Source organism: Mchenga conophoros, linkage group LG23, assembly GCF_057382185.1.
Source record: "Mchenga conophoros isolate Kocher_MC1m ecotype Shallow Benthic linkage group LG23, M_conophoros_male_GT1.1, whole genome shotgun sequence".
In the NCBI taxonomy this organism is placed as follows: domain Eukaryota; kingdom Metazoa; phylum Chordata; class Actinopteri; order Cichliformes; family Cichlidae; genus Mchenga; species Mchenga conophoros.
The window spans coordinates 50102779-50124153 of NC_140547.1; the positions used below are offsets into that span (position 1 = coordinate 50102779).

The 21375-nt window shown below is 43.7% G+C and overlaps 2 protein-coding genes and 1 pseudogene across 2 annotated transcripts in view; all 3 read left to right on the forward strand.

Annotated features, from left to right (window-relative positions):
- The window catches only part of LOC146548249 (NACHT, LRR and PYD domains-containing protein 12-like), a 172519-nt gene that overhangs the window by 114707 nt on the left and 36437 nt on the right, over positions 1 to 21375 (forward strand). The gene's annotated exons all lie outside the window — the stretch shown is intronic.
- Positions 1 to 21375, forward strand: part of LOC146548250 (NACHT, LRR and PYD domains-containing protein 12-like) — a 77363-nt pseudogene that overhangs the window by 20732 nt on the left and 35256 nt on the right.
- On the forward strand, positions 13313 to 17195 carry LOC146548252 (uncharacterized). The gene is made up of 6 exons (XM_085266246.1): positions 13313 to 14827; positions 14949 to 15020; positions 15120 to 15238; positions 15322 to 15382; positions 15473 to 15567; positions 16003 to 17195. The coding sequence occupies exons 1-6, from the start codon at positions 14792 to 14794 to the stop codon at positions 16982 to 16984; spliced, it is 1365 nt and encodes a 454-aa protein (XP_085122372.1). The 5' UTR covers positions 13313 to 14791; the 3' UTR covers positions 16985 to 17195.

Consider the following 21375-nt stretch of genomic DNA (forward strand, 5'->3'; position numbering starts at 1 on the left):
GGAATGAAAATGAGCTTGTAGTTTGTCTGCTTTAATAATGTGACTGGAAAAAGGTGTTGGACTTCAAATATGTCCATTTCTTTCACACTTCACCTTTAAAAGTGAAGCCATGTGGTTCCTGGAAGGAAAAACACGACTTTTTCAAGTCTTTGTCCTGTTTTTATGAGAAATGTTCGACTTTAATGTGAAACATTCAGAGTTTTTTCTCTTGTTGTGTTTGTTTGAAGCTGCTTCCTGTTGGCTTCAGCTGTTTGGAGTTTCCATTTTCTAAACTTCTACATTCTGAACCTTCTTCAGCTCTGAACAGATGATGAAACACTGAATGATTTCAAGCTCTTTGTCTAATAAACTTACATCTTTCATTCTTTATACAGATTGAGGAGCTGTGGTTTGTCAGAGATCAGCTGTGATTATCTGGCAGCAGCACTGAAGTCCAACCCCTCCCATCTGAGAGAGCTGGACCTGAGCAACAACAACAAGCTGCAGGATCCAGGAGTGAAACATCTGTGTGGTTTCCTGGAGAGTCCAGGATGTAAACTTGAAACTCTGGGGTCAGTCAGCATGTTTTAGTTGTGCTGAGATGAATATGATGTGAAAGTTGTGCTGACACTAAACTGCAGACATCAGGCTGATATTATACTGATCCACACTGAGGATCTTCATGGTAAAGTCTGTTTTCTTCTTCTCTGGTTTAGTCCATTGACTGCAGCAGAACAATGTTCACATTTCAAACCTTCAAAGAAGAAGAAAAATCCTCCACTGGAAAATTCACTGTGAAACTCTCAAACTCTTCATTGCACCTTAAAGTCTGTCTGACACTGAAATCCAAAGCAAAATGTGCGTTTGCTTTACAGACAGCAGTCCAACACAAACATACACACATCATCCAAAACACAGTCCAACATCCAAATCTCCTCCACTGCCAGCATGAATGATGGGAAAGAGAAGGAGGAACACTCTGACATTCAGGGTTAGAATGAGTTTCATCAAGCAGACTGTGAAGATCAAAGCTGCATTAGAAAGCTTACATGAATGAATGAGTGGACAGAAGTGGACAGAGATCATCTGAAGCACTTCAAAGGCTTTAAATCAGCACATTTCTCTTTATTCTTTATCAACTCTGTTAGTTTCTCTCAGTTTTCTGTGGAATGAAGCTAACAGCAGGCTAATAAGATGCTGACCAATAGGTTTCTATTAAAGGTTGTAATTTGTATATGAAAAAGTGCTTTGGCTCAGCAGGGATCAGCTTACAGGTAGAATACAGCTGCTGGATGGGATTAGCATGTCATAGCTATCTACCAAACTGCTAACTGGGGGATTTCAGGCCATCTATGGATCATTTTTGCTAACTGTTTATTCAGCTTAGGCTCACAGGGCTGCAGCCTGTGCCCTAGCTGTCATAGGGCAAGAGGCGTGGTCCACCTGCACAGGTGAGCAGTCCATCACAGGGCCAACAGAGAGCGACAGAGAAGCACTCCCTCACATCCACACCTACAGCCAATGTAGAAGCACCAATGAACCTAAGCAGCATTTCATTGGACTGTGGGAGAACATCCAACCTCCACAGAAAGGCCCAGCTGACCAACAAGCTTCAACCTACAACCTTCTTGCTCTAAGGCACTAGTGCTAACCACTTTTGCCCATTTCAGCCCAAATCCTGCATCTTCCTGTTTCTGACTCCAGGCCAGCTCCACTAACACTTTCTCATCAGACACTGCCACCTAGTGGAGGAAGTCTTAGTTCCATTTGAAGCTTCAGATTACAGTTAGTTCCTTTACAAAGAGGTGGAGGTGGTGGGGCCACAGCACCATCATCACTGAGTGCCATAGGACACTTAACCTTTGTTTCCATATGCTGGGAACTTCCTGTTGTTCCAAGGAGGACTGGAAAATGTGTGAAAATCTCCCAGTCACTTCCTCACAGCACACTTCAATCATTTCCCTCCCACAGCATCAGGACCAGGGCTTTTTCTCTCTTTGGTCCCACTAAGAGATTTCCACACAAACACCTCATCAGTGGGACTCTCAGAGCTACCAGCCCTTTGCTACAATCACAAAGCTCTTCATTGAAATCAATGATATCAAAGCTGGAATCAAATGAGTCCAAGTCTTCTGCTGATTCAGCATCACATTCATCTTTGCTCCTTGTTCTGCATCCCCACCATGGACTTCATTCCTTTCCAAGCCAGCCTTGAGTGTCCTTTATTCAGCTCATCCTCTGCTTTACTTTTACACCTGATTTTAGCTGCTTTATCTCTCTTTCAACAGGTTTCTGTGCCTCAATCTTTTTCTTCTCTCCCTCATAACAAGACAGCTTCTTCTGCCTGAGAACATGTTGGAGTGATTTACTAATCCAGGGCTGCTTATTGGGGAAAATACTTCCTGTTTCCAAAGTAATCCCCATTTTTCCCAGAAAGAAATGTCAGTAGAAATCGATGATCTAAGTGAGAACATGAGCCTTTAAAAAGTCCCAGTGGGTGCAGTCAAAGCAGTCCCTCAGTCCCAGTATAGAGTCTTTGGTCCAGACTGGAACAACTGTGTGCCCAGTTTGAGCTCTCTTCAGTGCTGTGACCTGACAGACCCAGAGGGGCCATCACATCACATTTAGAAGCTCCCCTGATGGAGCCACAACACATGTCCAACACTTAGTCTGTCTTGTTGGACCAACTGGAAGAAATGATTCAAGGACTTAGTCACAGAACAGAGATTCAAATCTCCAAAATCCAACTGGCTGCATCAGGACATATAGTCTGAAACTCTGCACAGTTTCCTGTTTGAAGCTGCTTCCTGTTGGCTTCAGCTGTTTGGAGTTTCCATTTTCTAAACTTCTACATTCTGAACCTTCTTCAGCTCTGAACAGATGATGAAACACTGAATGATTTCAAGCACTTTGTCTAATAAACTTACATCTTTCATTCTTTATACAGATTGTGGAGCTGTGGTTTGTCAGAGATCAGCTGTGATTATCTGGCAGCAGCACTGAAGTCCAACCCCTCCCATCTGAGAGAGCTGGACCTGTACTTCAACAACCTGAAGGATCCAGGAGTGAAGCAGCTGTCTGATCTTAAGAAGAGTCCAGACTACAGACTGGAGACTCTGAGGTCAGTAGAGTGATGGAGTGAGTGGGTGGTGCTGTCAGCAGTATTGTACTAAACACAGTCAGTATGAAACAAAGATCCAGTGTTTCCTGTAAAGCTGCAGCTTCTCAGTGAAGCTGTGAGAGGAGAACGGTGACAGGCTTCAGGATTGGACACAAACACTTCCTGTTTCTCACCTTTATGGTCACCATAGTAACGTCTGACACGCTCTGATCAAACACTGTCAACAGCCAATCAGCTCTCTGAACAAAGCAGCACGCAGACCAATGACTGCATTGATTTCCAAGTTTAAAGCAGTGAAGAACACAGTCTGTAGGTGAGGAAGAATTTAGTGAGAGCAGATGTTTGGATGGAATTCCTCCAGTTAACAGCTGGAACCGTCCATCTGGATTGTTGGGCTTGTTGTTGGGGTTCCTACAGAGCTCAGAGTGGACACACCAAGGTTCTTCTAATGAATGAAAGTCCAAACTCAAACTAGGAGGGAAAAACATTTTCAGCAACTTCAATAAAAATCCAAAGATTAGAAAAAGTGAAGCAACAATGAGTCCTAGTACAGTCCCAGCACTGACGTCCCTGCTGCTCTTTATACTGGATGTGCTGCATCACTGACTGACAGCTGATGAAGAGTCTCTGGAAACACTCGTTTATCTCCTCTGCTCTTCCTCCTTCTCTCTGCAGGTGGAGCTGATGATGGTAAACAGGACGGTGTGTGTGCTGAGAGAGGAGCAGCTGTGTCCTGATGATCCAGAGAGGTTGAAGCAGCAGCAGCTTGTGTGTAGAGACGCTCTGACTGGGCCATGTTACTGGGAGGTGGAGAGGAGAGCTTCATCCAGCAGTGACTGACAGAGGAATGAAGTGCAGATGACTGTCAGTGCTGCAGAGTGAACTGCTCTGAGAACAGCTCCACTGTCAGACACAATGTAGAGTCCAGCATCAGCCCTGTGTGTCCCTCTGGATCTGACAGAGGATCATCAGTGTATCTGGACTGCTCTGCTGCTGCTCTGTCCTTCTACAGTCTCTGCACAGTCTCTGTCTCACTCTGGAAAGATTTTACAACTTGTTGTAATTACAGAACGTTAATATAATATTCAAACATGTGATCTTCTCTTTATTTCTGACTCTTTACCAAATAAAGAAAAACCAAACTAACAAACAGAAGCTGTCGTGTCCTTTTTCACCACATCTGTGAATCTTTTCTGTGTTTTTCCTCTTTTCCTCCTTCCTGCAGCTCCATCTTCATCATTCTGTGTCCAGTATATGTGAACACGTCCAAAGCATCTGAGCCTCATGTTACCCGTTTGTGTGAGTTACGCCTGTCGTTGTGTTGTGGTGTATAAATAAGGGGCAGGAGACAGCGCTGGATCTCTGAGTTCTTTACTCTCAATTTCTGCAACATCTGCAATATCTAGAAATGCAAACCTGTGAGCTGTGTGTGTTGTGCGTCTGCTCGGCCACCTCTCCTCCGGCCGTGCTGGAAGCAGCTGTGCGTTTGACAGTTTTATCGACTCGACAATAATCGAACAAATTAAATGTTCAAAAATATCAACTTAAGCACTTCAAAGTCAACAAAAAGCTTAAAACAATGAAATAATATTTCACTGACAAAACAACAGCTCATAAGAACGATACACAAAATAATACAGAAACAAACAAATAAAAGTTATTAACCAGGATCCATGTTTTTGTCACAAACACTGAATCAGCTGATTCACTCTTTATGTTTCTGAGTTTGTTTTGTGATTATAGTTCTGGTTTCTGTTTCTGTGTCTTCACTGTGTCCCACGTCTCCTTACTTTGGACTGTCTGTCCTGTCACTGAAGGTGTCTGCCCAACAAGGACGTGGTGCTGAATGCATCCAGACCCCTGCTGACTGTCTTTGCAGCTTCGGTCAAAGGTACAGTGTCCACTGTGACCCTGAGAGCAGGACACAGCCAGAGGTGAGTCAGCAGTTACAAACTAAATGCTGCTGACATGAATCAAACTGCTGGATAACCCACTGCTCATGAAAATGGCACCTTTCTGTTGCTTTTTGAGATTACTGAGAATATTTGAATTGTGACTCAGATGGCAGATGCAGGCTCTCAGCCTCCAGCTGAAACTTCCAGTCCTCCCCCAGCCAGAAGCTCTGATGCTGGGCTGAGAGACTTTGGTCCTTCCTTGGATCCAGAAATCCAGGAGGGAGAAGGAGAACAGGACCTCCTTCCTGATCTGGAGAGGCCTGAGGGAAAGAAAGATGGAGCAGACAGAGCTTTGAACAAATCCAAACCTCCTGAGCTTCACCTCCACAAAGGTGCAGACACTGATGCACAGATTCACATGTGACACCTGCAGCGTCCAGCTTGTGCCGCTGACATTATCTCCACTCTGATACAAGCCTCATTCACTCGCTCACACACGTTCATACAATCACCTTTTCCTCACAGTCACACACATGAATGTAATGAGGGGAACTCGGGGTTCACTGTCATTCCTCAGGATGCTTTGATATGCAGACTGGAGGCTCTGTGGATGAAACACCGACTGTCTGAAGCACTCTGAAGTGTTCATGATGGACTTCATCCTGATTAACACTACAATACTTGTTAGAGGCCTTTTATATGTAATAATATTCTTTTCCATTAAAGCTCTGAACATTCTCACTCTTTCTTGACCAGGTGTGACAGGTGAAGGACACCGGCGAATAGGAGGACAGAAGCTGAGAGCCATTAGTCACATGACTTCAGCTGCTGCTGCCTCACCAACCACTGGCCCCTCGGTGAGTCTAGAGTTACAGCAGTGACCACAGGAAGTGCACACGTGTGATCTAAAGCTACATGTGGGCCTGTGACCATCAGTCTTCTCACTGTGGTAGACGGGTTTGTGAGTCCCTGTGATGCTGGGAGTGTCCAGGACAGTCGCTCCTGATCGGGTCTGTCATGGAAAGCTGGTCCCAGGAATTCCTGGAAAATTCCTCCACAAAAGAGAACTGGGAACATAAGTGCAGAGTGACAGAGGTGCTCAGCAGCCCTGCTGTTATATGGGAATAGAACCAGAATAGTCGGCAACCACTTGAGTTAAGTTAGCCAAAGAGATGCGACTCAGACTGACTTCATCATGTTGGCAACGTGTCTGCATTGATAAATTCCAGTTATTGACAAATCAGAGAATAATTCCAGTCGTTCAGAGACAGATTGTGATTGTTTGGAGGATGTAATCGTTTCCCTTCAGGGAGCGTGTTGGACGCTCAGTGTCCGGGTGATTAGCTGATGCAACTACTTAGAATCAGTTTGTGAATATGAAGAAAATCAGTGCAGTCACTGGACAAACTCTGATTCTTCCTAGTTTCACTCTTGTTTCAGTCCAGTGTGACTGAGGTGGTAAAAAATGATCTGACTTTTAGCCACACAGCTGTCTGCTAGAGAAAAAGCCTTTGTGCACAACTTTCTTAAAGGCAAACGGCACCATGTTCACTGCAGCTGCAGCAAACGCAGCAAAGAGTGAAAGTTGGACTGAGAATGTTGTGACTGTTTCATGAGAAAGAGCAGGAAAACAAGCATCACACACCCAGACACAGTGCTGGGATTAGAATTAGACTTTAGAGCCAAATGTAGGACAAAAGCTTTAATATGAAAGAGGAAAACCCAACAACAGCCAGAGCATGAAGCTCAAATCTATACCAATCACCAAGAAAGCTGACAGGCCTGTGACACGTCAGAGACGCCGTTCAAATCATAAAGAAGTTGGTTTATTGACAAAATGTAAAAAACCAAAAGAATCAAGTCAACCTTCAGTTTCGAGCGAGTAGACCAATCAGGCACAGCAGCAGCTCTAGAATAAGCAACAATTTGATGTATTACAAACAACCTTTCATATACCCACATACATATGGCTCATATGCTGTTTAAAAAGGGCTCAAAGACCCAACAGATTACACAAAGTACAAAAATACTTTCATTCAGACAACAGTCAGCTGTGCACGAGACAGAGAGCCGACTACAGTTAGTAACATGGACTCACTTTGTTTCAGACACGACACAAAGTAACACAAAGCCACAAAGAGCAGAAACATCAAAAAGGAGGCAGAGCAGCAGCAACTCTCCATGAGCTGTGAGGCTAACAGCCACCCACACTTCCTGTGATGCATAATGAAAACAACATTAACCTGAAGGATGATAACAACAGAAAGAAGTCTAAGCTAACGTTACACAGCGCTCACACAGCGCTGACTGTACAGGCCTCACACAGCTACGACCTGCATCCACAACACCTGATTCTACTGAACACAAACAAGTTAATGATATATGAGCAATCCAGGGAAGGCTTCCAGGAAGGTGAGGATCCAAAGACAGCTCTACAACAGCATCAGTCAGCAACAATGTTACTGATCACTGACTCTTTCATCCTTTTATACTCAATCAAAAAGTGCTGTGTTCACATTTGTTTCTGCTGAAATCCAGAGACTGAAAATGCGTCTTTTTAAAGTTTGAATAAACTGACTGAACTTCTCACGAGTCCAACCGTGAGGAACACTTCCCCCCATGACACATCACAGGACAACGTCTCAGTGGAGGGGGGACAGTAGCTCAGTTTAGGCAGTCACACTCAGAATCGATGCCTCCAGTCAGGGTCAAACGTGGTCCTCAGAAACCTGCAGATGTTTGGGCCAAGCTCTCACTGGTCTCTGCGTCTGTAGACTGAGCTGATGTTTCTCCAGGTGTCTGGTAAAAGGACGATGCTGCTGTCCAATGAGGCGAGGAGAGAAGTAGCCAAACAGGCGAGAGCCGTGAAGGAGGAACGGCGGGCAGCTCTGGATGCCCGACATAAATACCTGATGAGCAGGCTGGCCGACGCCGGCAGCCTGGAGGAGGCGGCGGTGGAAGACGCCATCGTCTCTGATGACAGAGTAAGTTCAGAGACGTGATCCTTCCTCAGAGTTGAACCTTTGAGTCATTAATGTCTGATTCTTCCAGTTCAGTCTGATCCATGAATTCTTTGCTGCAAACGGATCCAAGAAGCTGATTTTCTTCTATCAGGATGTCAAACAGGTAACTTTGATCACATTTCAATGACTGACACATGAAGGTCTAACCGCTCTTCATAATCTGCTGTCCTGTTTGTTGCACCGTACTTTGTATTCATATCTTTTAATATCTGCCTTTCTCCCAGAGTCTGTCCTCCCGTCAGTCTTCCTTTGTGGACGCATCAAACTCAGCTGTGGCTCAGAGGAAACTCTTCCTCACTACGGGGAACTCTGAGGTTGGCTTCAGCTTTTTATGTTTAGTTCATGTGAGAATCACAGAAAAATGCTGATATGAGTGGAAGCTTCTGCTGGGAAATTGGCAAAGAGCAGATTATTGAACAGCGAGGCAGACAGTTCATTTCAGTGATGCCAGTTTATTAGAAACGAGGACTGTGGGGCTGCTGGAAGTCAGGACGGCCGTTCTCTGGATAAACCTGACAGCTGAGGTGGAGAGCAGGATTTATCCACAGACGGCTTCTTCCAAGCAAATGTCCTGAACACACCTGAGCTGAGGGTTACACAGTGTGTCCTGTGTGATCTCTGCTTTATGGTGGTTGAATCTCACAAATGTGACCATCAGACCTGATGACTTATTTGTGATGTTTTAATTAAAAATATCCTGGGTGAGGTGTTTGGGGCCTGTCCCATGAGGAGGAGTCTCCAGGGCAGACCCAGGACACACTAGAGAGGTTATATCTCTCAGCAGGCCTGGGAATGCCTCAGTATTGTCCTGGATATGCTGGAGGAAGTGGTTGTTTAGGGAGGTCTGGGATTCTCTGCTTAGACTGCTGCACCTGTGACCCGGGACCAGATAAACAGGAAATGGATGTTTGAAATTCAAAGAAATCCTCTTTTAATAATGAGGAAAAAAGACAGCAGGAGATCCATCGCAACTAACAAAACACTTCAAACACATCAATGCATCAACTTTAATCAACTTCATTTGGTTCAAATGAAGGAATCTAACAAAGCACTCACTAAAATGAAACACCAGTTAGTTTCCCGAGCTCAACAGGTCGAACACCTGAGTTTGGTTTGCGGTGCAGTTTTTATTTCTTCTAGATAACTTGGGTTATTTGCACAGGAAGGTTTTTTAAATGTATTTCTTAAGTACGATCTTATATGGGGGTTGATTTTATAGCATAACAGAATAATGTAATAACTCTAATAGAGTATAAAACATTTGCAGAATGAAGTACAAGGTGAAGAAAAGTCAGAACGTCCCTGTTTGAAAATACAGTCTCAGAAGGTCAGAGATGGACAAATTCAGCTACAGAAACATGTGGCCATTTTTTTAAAGCCATAGAGCATATTACAGACGACACAAAGAGCAAACACTGTAAACTTCTAACCACAGACCTCACACAGCTCACACACGTCAGAGTGAAGCTGTCATTTCCTGAAGCTTCCACACAAGAGAACTGGCAACAAGGTGGAGTCCTCATGGATCACTAGCAGAGAAATGTGGGTGGGTGCCAGACCACATGGACTCGACTCACTTTATTTCATACAAAGGAGCAGACTAATGCTGTCATCCTTAAAGACTAACTAGAAACCAGCAGTGCGCTCGCATCGACTCGACTTGTTTTGCAAGTTTGAAGTGAGATGGTACTTTGGAGTCAGCCTCCCGAGATGATGGCTGGCTGGTTTTTGAAAAAATCTCATATTTATACAATGAGCAGCAGACTTTCCTGACTTGCAGAGGTCAATGTCCTCCTCAGTCATGCGCCATGAGTGGCACAGATACTATTCATCAAATAACTAACATGGCCTTGATTGTTACTCCAGAGACTTATCTGCGATGTAGCTTTATAGCATTTTCATTAGCAATCGTATGATTTGTGTTACAATGACCTTTGTGGACGGGCCCGGACCCCCAGGCCTCGTCCGTGACGCCGACGGTGAGCGCAACGTTTTTGTTTTCTTGCGCTTAAAATAACCTGATCAGCGTTCTGCGGACGGTTTGTTTACATTTCTCACATCTGTGATTGTTCACACGGGTTGGACACGAGCAGAGAGGGCTTTCAAGATGAAAAAGCCAACGTGAAACTTTAACGGACGACAAAGTTTTTCAATCAAATCTCCGTCACACCCTTCCTTGACCTCATCACGTTATCCACCTTAGTCAAGGAACAGTGGTTCGGGAAAATATGCATTTGTTTTTTGGACTACTTTAAAACGTATCTCAACTAGTGATGTGCGGATCGATACTGAAATATCGATTCCTCCGATACCCGTCATTGTGTCCGGCCCCTTGGCGTGCACACTCACAACAATGGCTGAGCGTAAACAGAGTCATGTGCAGACGTATTTTACCTCCACGAACAGCTGAGACGTGGTTTGCCATACATGTGGCAAGAATGTGAGGTGTTGTGGTAACACCGCTGACCTGGTCAAACACCTCAGAGTGAATCACATCACAGAATATGACGAGCGTATGTTGAGGCGAACTGAAGAGGAGGAGAGGGAGAGGTGCTGCCAGGGCGAGACAGACGTCTCTCACGGAGTCCTTTAATGCTGCAGGCAGGCAACAAATAGCCACAACTTCAGGTTTTTCATTTCTATATGATAATTCTGCATCATTAAGTGATAAGAACAAGTAATCTGATGTCCTGTGATCATTACGACACTATAATTTGAGATAAAATAAAAGATAGAGTAAAAAAATAAGTTTTTGTTCAGAGTATCGTATCAGATCAGTATCGTCGATACCACCCTGAACTTTACTTGGTATCGGATCGGAAAGGAAATCAGTGGAAATCAAATCCTGCTTCTACAGGTGTCCAGTTCATTCACTCTGACCCCTCCAGATAAGCGTTGCCAGTTCTCACTGTGCTGTAGATCACATTTTCTTGTGTTTGGGGTTATAACGGTTACTTTTGAGGTCTGTGTTATAAAGCAAGTTAATCCTGAATTTAACTGGAGAAGACAAATTCCCACTGCGTGGTGTAGTGCACAGCCAGGCATTCTTTACATTAGTTCGTTTGACAAAACCAAAAAGCCGAAAGTATTTACTTGGAGTTTGGTTTGATGAAATAAGTGCCAGAATCAGTGAATACAAATGATTCCAATGACATGAAAACTGGTCGAAGGACAAATCCCTCAAGAAAAGCACGACTAGCACATTAAGTTTTTTTTGTAATCATCATCATCTCTAACACCATGCGCACAACAGTGATTTTGTTACAGAACACTAAGATAGTAAAATCTGGGAAATGATGATATTTCTTTCCAAAACTTCCTGTCTGGAAGACATTAAAGCTGCTGTGCCACCTGCAGCTTCTTTCAATCTATGTTATGTGAATATATCTTTTTTTTTTTTGGGTTTGAACATCCATTCAAACTCACTCTCTGCCTAGCAAGTGTCATTCCCTCATTTCCTTGGGGTCCAGCTTCACATACGTGGCACTGAGCCTTTTCCTTTGTCACCTCTTTCTGCTACATGCCTAGCCTCCCAGTTTCTTGGTCTATTTTCTTCATTTCGCTAACTACACTTCTTTTTCTTTGTAAATCTCTTCCTTCAAATACTTTCAAAATCACTTTTCTTTTTTCCCTTTCTTCTGTGCAGAGAAGACGTCAAACCCCTTCTTGGCAGTTTATCTCAATAAAGCTGTACTATCCCAGCCATCTGGTAAGTCTTCCCTACTACCCAGAGCCTGTTTATACTCCTGCATGTCTCTGCCTTCACTCACTTCCTCTTCTTGATGTCCAAACTCATCCTTCAAACTACCATTTGATGCTGCATAGCTGCATTCTCCCTGACACCTCCTTGTCTCCTGTCTTTTTGATTTCACCTTCTGCATAATATTTAGTTGCCCTGTGTGCAGCTTCCTCCACTTTCATATATTTCTACAAGTTCCTCCCTGTTCTTGAAGTATGTGTGCACCACGGCCATTTCCACTTGGAAAATCTGCCCCACATCTGTCTTTCTAGATTTCTCTCCTAAACACCACACCTACCCAACACCTCATAACCTCTGTTCCCTTCACCTAAATGTCCATTGAAGTCTGTGTCAATCACCACTGTAGTATGTGGTCTCTTGCACACAAAATGTGTCTACCCTCCACCTCCATAATATGAGTCCGCCAGCCCTCCCATTGCCAGTCAGAGTCCATAACAAGTCAAAAACATAAACAGCTCGAACGTATTATTTATTTAAAAGAGAGAGAGAGAGAGAGAGAGTAAGAGAGAGAGAGAGAGAGAGAGAGAGAGAGAGAGAGAGAGAGCTCAGTTGTCCTTGCTCTAGCATCAAGAGTCAGTGACTGGCTGTTCACTGCAGGCTCAGCAGTCCAATGGCCGATCAGCAACAAAACAAATAAAAAAATAAGACACGTTCTTGATTATGACAACAAACCACATCCAAGAAAATATGACAGCAACACTTTAAGTTTTGTGTGCATTCATCATGTGCAACTCTGCAGAAAGTCTCATGTCAAGGATGTGTGGACAGCGGGGCTATTAAAAAGTTCCAGTATACAGAATAGAAAACCATCAAATGAATGAAATAAAATCTGTTGTCACAGTGGTTTTTGAAGGAACAATTACTTCACAGATGGACAGCCTCATTATATTTGAGTTAAATCTGATGATACACACTTCACGTCACCCTAGTTACATGTTTTTATTTGCCATGTGTATGTTATCCAAGGGAGGGAAAAAATGAAAAAGAAAACTTTTGATGTGTCCAGACATTTCTTCACATCAGCTGCCAGCAACCAGTTTCAGCATGTACAACTGTTGCAGTAAGTGTGCTCATGCAGACCAACTATGCTGGTCCACTGTTCTTAATGGTGCTGCATGTTGAGAAAGAAGTGAAACAAATGTTTTGTTTAACAAGTCCACTAGTGTTAGAATAACTTGGCATTTCCAATCTGTTTCTGCTGTAGTTCAATGAAAGGTTTCAGTTACTTAAGTTTGAGAAAAACCAAAAAAACCGTTGGCCAGCTTCCCTCAGGGTCACTCCACGGTTGATGACATGGTCCACTATTGTAGCTCTGATGTCATCAGCAATTCTATTTCTTACTCTTCTTACCCGTCCTCTCCCCCCTCCTCGTCCTCCTCTTGCTCCTCCTTGTCCTTGTCGTCCTCTTCATCCTACTTCTTCACCTCCACGTCCTCTTCCTCGGCCTCCTCTCACTCTTCCTGCTCCCTCCATTGTACTCCACACACAGAGCTTACCTGTATCATAGTGCTTAGGCTGATTGCAAAGTGAACTAATTATCTAAAAAAGCTTTCACATGTGGCAGTGTGCCAGACAGTTGACAAAATAGTGTAAATAATGGCCATAAATGTGTATAGTTTTGCTAGGAGTGCGTTGATCATTTGGAAATTGAGTGCAAAGCAGTGAGTTGTGTTTACAGTTCTGCAAAAAGAGTGCTGTGCAGTGGATTGTAGCTACAGGTTTGCAAAGTGTGTGTTACAAAATGGCAAACTGAGTGCAAAGCAGTGTTTGTGCTTTTAGTTTTGCACACTCAGTGAGTGGTTTTGCTATAAGTATCAATAGTTTTAGGAATTGTGCTGTAAGAATCACAGTTAGGGTTTAAGCATTCAGAAAAACCTGTAATAAACGCACACGCATGCGTCTTCAGCATTACTGGGTTTCTGCAGCTCCTGGTTTCCTGTTTAATACATTCACACAAGCAATCAAACGCTATGAATCGTTCCACAATGTTTGCAGTCACTTTTCTTATCCCTCCTGACTCAAGAGCATAAAGCGATCTACGTTAGCTCTGGGAATTCTGACGGTCGTTCAGTAAATCTTTGTTTAATCTCTTTATTTGCTTTTTGGAGAAGTGAAGGTACAAAAACCTCGTCAATCAAATTTGCTTCGGTGGACAGAAAACAGCCGTTGTAGACTGTTTGGGGTTACCTTTTATAAGTATTGAATTTTCAAAAGTGAAGTCAGTTCTTCTGACCAGGTTCAGACCAGGATGAACACAAGTATGATACTGGACCCACTAGAGAACTGGTCCCAGCTGTGGGTTCACCTCCTCCTGCTGAACTCATAGGACAGACTCTAATGTAGCATCACGTTCATCGGTCACTCCTGACCTCCTGTGAAGCATGACGGATGTGTAATTAATGACTTCATTATTTGGGGCATTATTGCTCTAAAAATCATATTAATAGTATTATTATTATTGTGCTTTAGGCTGCACTGATAACGCAGAGGTCTCTTCTTCCTCTGGGCTGTTTAAAGGGCCAGTTTGTCCAAAGCTGTGTATATACCAGCTGCTGTCAGGCTTCAGATGTCTGCATTAGTCCACAGTCCACTGTTTGTAAGCCATTGCTTTACTGCAAAAGTTCCCATCTACTGTAAAGAAATGGAGATAAGCAGGCACATAATATGAAAAGGCATGCTGTAGCTGACTTTGTCTTTTCTGATCCATCGGTTTGTGTGGCTCTTTCCACAGGAGGGACCTAACCCACACTTTATTTACTTATATGATAAGTTTAGTGGAGTGTAGTGCAAAATACACAGTGTTTACTTTTAATTTAACAACATGAAGCTGCATCAAGTTTCCATGGTGACTGCTCAAGAAATTCTGCATTCATAAATAAACATCAGACTGTCAAAAGAGCTCATCTGTGCGAGACCACCGAGCTGAGAGCATTTTCAGGTCCAGATCCCCCGTACGCCATCGTTGGAGAGCAGTTGACGTTTTTCTTCCTGACTTTGATTTGAACACGTTTAAATGGAAAAGAGTCAAGGAATCTATAAGCCTATCAGGGTATGTGACGCTTTTGCTTTTACTGCATTTCAGTAATTTGAAGAATTTGATGTCGTTTTAAAAGTTGACAAACTGAGAATCATTTTAAGTAACAATGACTAAATTGCTATTTCTTTGACAGGTGTTGTTCAACACACCGATTTATGAAACAGCTGTAAAGATCTGCTGGTATCTTCCGGGCTACAAGGCTCAGGTTAGACCCAGATTCATGCAAACCAAAGCTGACAGAAAATATCAGGTCATTTCTGAGGACCTGAGAGTGGTGGTGATTAAATGTCTCCTTTACTTTTAGGTTGCGATAATGACGGAGTTTCTCAGACTTCAGCAGGAAGATCTAATTCCACCGAACCTCACTGCTGAAGATCTGAGAGATCTTTTGGTGGAGAAGAGCAGGGAGACGCTCAGAGAGCAGTGAGTTACTGTCACACCTGAAAGTCTGTTTGTGATGACGTGTAAGTGCTGAGAGAAAACCTCTGCTTTGCTTTCTTTTGAAGGCTGTGGGAGTTTGAGTTAGAGGATTTTGACGAAGAGGAAGCCAAACCTCTTCTAAGGCTGGTAAGACGAGAAAACCCACAAGACTTTTTTTTCATTACGTGCACATAACCTTTACACATAAGCGCACTGTAAATGTGTTTTCTGTTTCAGGTGTGGGCGGTGAACGTCAGCAATAAAATGAGGGACGTTGAATTTGAAGCCAGGTTGCTTCTTCAGTTCCCAGAGGCCGTACCTCCTAAATTTCAGTGAGTCACATGTAACATACAGTTATTAACCCTGTAAGACCCAACCCATCAAAAAACAGCCAGAAAATTCAGATTCTTTGGAACTGAGATGTTTATCAACCCTTTAAACAAAAGCCACACATGAGTTCTTTGCTATGTCATGTTGTGTATGATTTACTTTTATTGTGTATTTATTTTTTGTATCACATTTGATACACTGGGTGTTTTTGGCAACTTTTTGTTAACGACAATGTTAACTTTAGACTAAAAAAGAGTTTTGTCCACAACATTTAGAAATTATAGCAAGTATTGATCATGTTGATGAGATCGAGGTCTCAGAAACTCATGTATGCTACAAAGGTGGTTACAGGGTTAACAGTCCAGCTACAGTGTTTCAATATTTAAATGATGCTTTGAATATGTTTAACAGATAACTCTTATCATGTTTTTCTACAGAGCACCTAAACTCCTCAGCGCGGTGAAGGATTACGTTGAAATCCTGAAAAAGAAGCAGCAGGAACAGCCTAACAGCAAACTGCTCACCGCGCAGGAGGTAGTGGTCGAGGTAGTTCCCCGCGTTCTCCAGGGCTTCTGGGAGCTTCCTCCTCGTCCCCTCCTAAACATGGCCTCCCAGAGTCTAAGTATCCTCTCCACCAGTGTCACCAAGGCCACTTTAGATCGTGTCTCCAAGAGCCTCACGGCGATGGAAACACAGGCCGTCTTCACCCGCTCTATCCGAGACGATCTGGTCGACAGCATCCTGACGGAGATTAGACAGAAATTTCCTGAAGAAATTCTGTCTATCCAAGTTGCAAACTTTGCACCCCTGTTGCTGAAGACCATTGCTGATGTAGCAAGGATCCGGATATGTGAAATCTTTGAGCCCCCTTCAAGTCCTGATGTGAAGAGCACAAATGGTGAGCGCTCCTCTGACGGCCTTTCAGTGGCAAATGTTCCACCAGCCGAAGAAGCTCTGTCAGAAAGTGTTGCAGAGCCCGACGTTCCCTGTGAGGAACTTCTTTCTGAAAGGGCATCCAGTCTGAGTACTCGAGACCTTACGATCGAAGGAGCTCTGTCAGAAAGTGTTGCAGAGCCCGACGCTCCCTGTGAGGAACTTCTTTCTGAAAGGGCATCCAGTCTGAGTACTCGAGACCTTACGATCGAAGGAGCTCTGTCAGAAAGTGTTGCAGAGCCCGACGCTCCCTGTGAGGAACCCTATGGCGAGTCCAAATCCTGTGTTGAAGGTGAAGATCATATGATCAACGGATCTTGTTCTGAAATTGGGCCGGTTCCTGATGTTCCCTTTGAGGAACCTTTTCCAGAACCTGAAGCCAGCATGAAGTCCGAAGACCGTCAGAGCAAGAAGAAGAAAAAGGGCTTCTTCAAAAGACTGAGAAGTCTGTTCTGCTGCTGTTGCAGACCAAAAGTCACCGACTGACACTGAAGCTGTGACCCAGTGTTGGTGTTGCAGTAACTCTAAATATGTAAATATGTTCCTTAATGATTGTTCTTCATGTTTTTGGGGGTTTCTTTAGTTTTCAGTGGGCTGGGTGTTTTTTCTCCTCCGTGTTCTTTACTTGATTCTTGTTCATAGTTCCTGATTTGTTTTCCTAGTTCTTGTTTCTTAGTTTGTAGTTTCTTGAGTCCACCTGAGTTTCCAGTAATAAAAGCTGCCGATTCAAGTTTCATTCCACGTAAGAGTCCTGTGTTTGGGTCCTACTACCTGCTTGTCACAGCACACCATGACAGAAACTTTATAAACTCATTCATATTTCTACACGAGTCTCCAGCTATGTTAAAGATTTTTTTTCTTTCAAACATTTGTAAGAATCTCTTATGGTTCTCAAAATACTTCCACAAGTCCAGTAAGTGTAGTGCAGTAACATATTGATGGTATTATTTTTAATAATTATTTATTATTTTTAATGCACTTTGAACTGAAACTGGTATATAAAATGTACTTCCTGTAGAAAATGCAGTGTGAATGCTAATAGCTGAATAGCTTGAGTTGAATTTTTATAATTGCTGAAATCTTTGGTGAAAAACATGTTACAGTTTTTGCCCGTTGCTTGAACACATTTTGCAAAACGTCGCTCATTGTGCCAAAACTCTAAACACAAGTAAACATGACACATCAAAATATACCATTCACATCTGTGCCAAACTGAAACTCTGCTGTCAAAACCTAACATTCCTCTGTCAAGATGTAACTCTGTTGACAAAATGACACATACTTGCATCACATGCAGATCAGATCAGGGGGACACACTAGTCTACTTCATATAAAACACTGCAGTCTTTCATTGTCATTGTTTATTCTGAAGGCACATTTTCAGGAGACACAAACAACCAAAAAAAGCAAATAGGCCTACTCAATATTGTCCACTGCAGCACCATGAATTCAGATAAAGCAAAACACAAACATAATACAGTAATAGAAAAAACACTATACTGTACACACAAAAAATCATGACAATTGTGCATACGTGGGCTCATGGATCCCGCCGTCTGTTGGGGTCTGGCCACAGGACCTCATCGACATCGCAAGCAGTGTCTTCTCCCGCTGGGCACCGGGGAAAATATCCTCTTGCATGTCGAAACCATCCATGGATTGCTGTCACCTGAATGTAAATAGAAATATATGTGGTGGCCCCTAGAGACAAAACACGTACAAACTCCAAAGCACATTTCTAGCTTGAACTGAACTTCCAAAACAGAGCTACCTAGAACAGCGGTCCCCAACCCCCGGGCCTCGGACTGGTACCGGTACTAGTTTTATTTTGTTGTATTTATCCGCGACACCTTAAAGGCCGGTCCGTGAAAATATTGTCGGGCATACACCGGTCAGTGGTGCAAAAAAGGTTGGAGACCGCTGACCTAGATCACGTAAATTACACAATTGAAAGCATGAAAGCATATGTGTATTGTTTGTGTATTTATGCACAAGCATTCATATATATTCAAATCATTAAAAAAAAAAGTTCATTTGCCTGTTACTACCACACACCAAATCTGGTCGTTGGTACTTGCTGAACTGAGAGACACAACAGCAGAGGTCACTATTAATGCTATAAAAGAGGCCTTTGCAAGACATGCAGTTGCCGAGACTGTGGTATCGGACAACAGGCCGCAAGTTTCATCAGAACAGTTCAAGCACTTTGCTAAAGAGTACCAGTTCACACATGAAACGAGCAGCCCCAGGTACCCCCAAGCCAACGGGGAGGCAGAACGCGCTGATCGTACCATTAAAGACTTGAGAGGACTGTGACTACAGCAGAGCACTGCTAGCGTGCAGGGCCACCCCACTGGAACATGGGCTCTCACCGGCACAGTTGCTCATGGGGAGACACCTGCGTACCTCTCTGCCACAAGCTGCTGCGAAGCTGGTGCCAAAGTGGCCCGACCTACAGGCTTTTCGCGAGAAGGATGAGGAGGGGAGGCGTGAGCAGGCAAAACACTACAACCGCAGACATAGAGTCAGGACAGAAGGTGTAGATTACTACTGAAGGAACCACTGGAGCAGTAGTTGGACCTGCCAGTGCTCCCAGATCTTATGTGGTAGAGACAGACAGGTTTTCTAAGGAGAAATAGGAGCCACCTCACACCAACAGGGACTGTTACCAGATCTGGTCGAGCGGTGAGACCTCGTGTAAGATTGGATGTGTAATTCTCTGAAGTTATCCATTCAGGCCCTATTCAAAGCTGGCTTAGGCTGTTAGAGATGTTTACAATTATGTGTTTCGTTTAAATGTAAGTGAACAAGTGAGAGATGTGTATCATTTTAACGTTTGATAATGCTCTGCATTCCTGTTCTTGTGAGCTGAGTGAGTCATTGTGAAGTATGTCTTTAGCTAAAAGGAGGTGTAGCAGGAGACTACTGTACCCATAAGGCTGTGTGTGTGTGTGGGGGGGGGGGGGTATGATCCAAATTATAATATTGCTGACTGTCTGAGGCAAAATTTCCCCAAATCGAATCGAATCATGGATTGAATCGATTCGGGCAAGGGCGTCGATTTGGCATGGACGGAGGGGACATGTCCCCACCAATATCCAGCGATTATTGAATTGTCCTCACCAATAATTTGATCTCTTCGAGTAAAGAAAAGCAAACCTGATAGAAAGAAGAAAAAAAAAGATCTGTCAACGTCTCATTCACCCAGCGGTGCCGAAAGAGTTAAATTACGTCCTGTACTGGAGTCCTACCTCATGTGACAAATATGGCCAATGTGATTGGCTGAACCTTTCAGGGAGCTCCGTTGAGGTTTAGCAGCGGCAAGCCTGCGCTCCCAGGAGGAGAGGAGGACGGCAGCAAAGAGGAAGAACCTGGATATAAGAAAGTATTTTTCAGAGAAACCTGTAAGTCACTTAAAGCCAAGTTCACTCATAATGTCACGGTCTGGCTGGCAGACCGTGGGGGTGTAGGGAAGGAGGACACAGGCGCGGTGCTCTATGTACAAGCAGTGCGTTTATTTACAGCGATGGACAGACATGACAATAAATCCCGTGCTCTCCCGACTCCCGTGACGTGTCCTCTTCCCAGTGCTAGTGCTCCTGTCTCCGCTTCTCCGTGATGAGCACCCCGTGCTCGCTGTCCTCTCGTCTCCCCGTAACTCCTGGGGACATAAGAGAGAGGAAGCCGTCAGACACACAATAATGCAGCAGACTCAAACTAGGAACTGGTCGAGAGACTGACGTGAAGCCACGCAATGATCCAGCGTCGGAGAGAGCTCCACCACACTCTCAAATAGCTCCTCCGACAGGCCTGATCAGCTGCAGGTGTGGCCAATCACCTGCCAGGGCCACACACACACACACACACACACACACACACACACACACACACACACGTCTACAAGCAGGGAGAACGAGGGACAGCAATACAAAATACATACATTATAATATTAGTCCATAACTGCTCAGGGTCCTGGGTCTGACACATAAAATGTGTCCGTCACAATAACGTTGCAGGCTATGCTAGGCTTTGGCCCACATCAGTCTAAAACTGTATGTAACCATGAATAACGTGTTTTGGAAACTAACAGCACAACATGCAGCACTGTTAGTTCTCTCAGTCTCAGAGCAGCGTTTCTAATTCTAATCTAAGTGAAGCTGTCAGAGAAAACAGCAGCCTCGAGCAGCCAGGATATTAGTTTACAGAGGCTGTTAGAATTATATGCCTAACGTTAAAATGTTGGTGACACAAGAATTTCATCTTAATGGCACTGACGTATTCATAGGTCATAGTTATGATTTTGCAAATATTCCACCTTGTAGTGCAGTTTGCACAACTTGTTTTAAAAATGCACTCAGCCTACAAACATTACTGATGAGTCAAGATCTGCACAAAGTGACAGACACACTGAAGCAGCTCCACATTTTATTCTTATTGTCATGTATGTCCTATTTGTCAGGTGACAGAAGAAGCAACACAAAGCTCAGAGAGCAATGGTGACACAAGATCACAGGTGGAATTGGATGATGACGCAGAATGAGAAGAGCGAAAGTGGATCGCTAAATGAAACGGATGAACCAGAACTGGTTTGTAAAAATGCTGCAGCTTCAGTGGTGTGGAACTGGTTTAGCTTTTGTCCGTCAGATACACAACAAAGCACTATTTTTGGTAGAGCATGCTAGCGGGCCGTCGTTATTACCGTGTTGTTTGGAAAATACGGCGCACTTAAAATCAATCCTTTGATTTTTCTGAAAGTCGACAGAGCCCCTTATAACCCCGTGTGCCTTATGTATGAACTCTGGTTGTGTTTACTGACCTCGAAACGATTTTATGTGCACGGCGCTCGAAAATCTGTCAGATGTTTCAGTACGACTTTG

Bases quoted from the DNA above. Each gene is read 5' to 3' on its own strand.
- LOC146548252 (XM_085266246.1), top strand. From the start codon at position 14,792: ATGGAAAAGAGTCAAGGAATCTATAAGCCTATCAGG. The intron at 15,021-15,119 runs GTTAGACCCAGA...CTTTACTTTTAG, and splicing joins TTCCGGGCTACAAGGCTCAG to GTTGCGATAATGACGGAGTT. The intron at 15,383-15,472 runs GTAAGACGAGAA...TTTCTGTTTCAG, and splicing joins CCAAACCTCTTCTAAGGCTG to GTGTGGGCGGTGAACGTCAG.